This window comes from Liolophura sinensis, chromosome 8, assembly GCF_032854445.1.
Source record: "Liolophura sinensis isolate JHLJ2023 chromosome 8, CUHK_Ljap_v2, whole genome shotgun sequence".
Lineage (NCBI taxonomy): Eukaryota > Metazoa > Mollusca > Polyplacophora > Chitonida > Chitonidae > Liolophura > Liolophura sinensis.
In genome coordinates this window covers 38,222,544-38,225,009 of record NC_088302.1, presented here as the reverse complement: position 1 = coordinate 38,225,009, position 2,466 = coordinate 38,222,544, and the positions used below count along the sequence as shown (strand labels likewise).

Below are 2,466 nucleotides of genomic sequence, written 5' to 3'. Positions count from 1 at the left end.
TGCCCATTATTTAGTGTTGTCATCTGTCACCAACGCTTTGTGCTTCGTGACACTGTTGCCTATGGGTGAATACTGGTTCGAGTGCAGATGCAGAAAATCTGATATCACTGTGCATGTCAGCAGAATACTAATTCCACTGATATTAACAATTAAGCGTGATTGTCCATATAACCGGAATCAAATTCTAAGGTCTTTCAATTCGTATAACTTCATAACATTCATCTCGGTGGTCTTTGAGCACAATGCATGAGTAAGGGTCATGAGTAGAATGCTCATGAGTAGATACGCCATGAATACGCGGGTCATGAGTAGGTGGATTATGAGCACGTTCGTCGGGAGTAGATATGTCATGAGCACGTGGACCATGAGCAGCTAGATCATAAGTAGAATAGATGGTCATGAGTAGATGGGTTATGAGTATGTGGGTCATGAACCGTTGGGTCACGAGCAGGTGGGCCATGAGTAGGTGGATAATAAGTTGGGTTAAATTGGCTTCTTGCGGATCATGAACAGTTGGTTCATGGGCGGGTAGGTCATGAGCAGATGAGTAGATGGGTCATGAGTAGATGGATCATGAATAGATGGGTCATGAGTAGATGGGCCATGAGTAGGTGGATCATGGGTAGATGGGTCATGAGTAGATGGGTCATGAGTAGGTGGATCATGGGTAAATGGGTCATGAGTAGATGGGTCATGAGTAGATGGGTCATGAGTAGATGGGTCATGAGTAGATGGGTCATGAGTAGGTGGATCATGGGTAGATGGGTCATGAGTAGATGGGTCATGAGTAGGTGGGTCATGAGTAGGTGGGTCATGAGTAGATGGGTCATGAGTAGATGGGTCATGAGTAGATGGGCCATGAGTAGGTGGATCATGGGTAGATGGGTCATGAGTAGATGGGTCATGAGTAGGTGGGTCATGAGTAGATGGGTCATGAGAAGATGACTTATGACCCGAATCTTTGGAAACTGAAATAACAATTCTAAAGGGGATTACCTGTTCATATTTGTTTGAATATTGTTACTATACTTGGGTTTGTTTATTTTTTTTTACCTGATACCCTATGATAAAGCTAACCTGTCAGAAATGTAATCATTAAACACCTTGGTGTTTATCAACTGCCCACTATGGCTTTAATTTATCGCACCGTGGGTTGTTTTGTATAGATTTCATGGTCTTAATCATTTCTCAAATTGACATCGCAAGCAATCTGGAAGGCCTTTTTATGAGGATTGAATTTCGGCTAATTAAACTGGCAGCAATTAATGAAGGCGATTTGGGAGTAGAACGGTTTCTGGCAGGTAGCCGACATACCTGGGCACAGCGCACTCTGGCGGTGACATACCGAATGATAGACCCGCTCCGGCTCCACGCATGGTTTCCGCCTCAGCTATCTTGTCTGTTATTGTATGAACGCTGTTGTGCCAGGATGCCTTTGCGACACGTCAATAGCATAAATCATATTAATGTATGTTTACTGGTATTCTTTACACCTAAGTGGATGCTTCACAGTGACTAGGGTTGTCGAGTTGCGCCCATGTTCTTTGTCGAACAGATACCGGCGCTATCATCTTACATACTGACATTTCACCCATAGCCCTATTCATTGCTAGCTTCAACAATATGACACCAAATATTTTGTTGAGTCATAAAATTTGAATACACGTCAGCTGTTTACGAGGAAGAATATAAGGCATCTTAGTGATTCATATTGACAAGACACTCTAACCGAATACTTACCTAATCTTCCCCTCACCTATTCTTGTGATAATCTGATCGCTGATGATTTAAATACACGTATGTATGTTAAAATTATTACCTGTTTAGAATCTAAAACGTTCTCAAGGAACACTGACGCAAGCCGGAAATGAGGTTAAAAACTTCAGATAGCAAAATGACAACAGCAAAAATTCCCAATGTATTAAGGCATACATACATAAACTTACACCCTGTGTGCGGCTTTCCCCCGGGATGTACAATAATAATTAAAAAGCCCTTTAAGTCATGGAAGTTTTTTCTTGATTGTGTGCATATAATACCTTGGGCGTGTTTACTTGAACAGATATAACGAACGCACCCAGGAACTAACAATGATATAGTCATGAACTCGCACTCCGCCTCTTGTATTTGCAGTCATATCTCAGTTTTGCATATTATTATTTTTGTCGAAATTCAACAAAGCAGCGCGGTTGTAAGACCATATTTCATTGAATTTGGTCATACATTTTTCTTACAATGGTTTGATAGTTTCTGAATCTGGATATGTTTTTTTCTGAAAATTCCAGTTTGAATCCCACTGTATTCTGCAAATAATTGTTCAAATCTGGATGCAAATTCACCTTAACTCGCTGTTTTTCTGCTGTAGTTGATTTCACACTTTCGATAGACAGATTTTTTTTAAATGGTTGGCATATAAATGAATAGAAGTCTATAGTTATATAGCTGTTTGGGCTTGAAAGTTTCTAG

The 2,466-nt window shown here is 40.6% G+C and overlaps 1 protein-coding gene across 1 annotated transcript; it reads right to left on the bottom strand.

Annotated features, from left to right (window-relative positions):
* Nucleotides 1-483: 483 nt before the first annotated feature.
* LOC135473499 (uncharacterized) lies at nucleotides 484-1,376 on the bottom strand. The gene is made up of 2 exons (XM_064753349.1): nucleotides 1,346-1,376; nucleotides 484-968 (listed from the first exon to the last, which is right to left on the bottom strand). Exons 1-2 carry the CDS (start codon nucleotides 1,374-1,376, stop codon nucleotides 484-486), a joined length of 516 nt encoding a protein of 171 aa, XP_064609419.1.
* Between the last annotated feature and the right edge of the window lie 1,090 nt (nucleotides 1,377-2,466).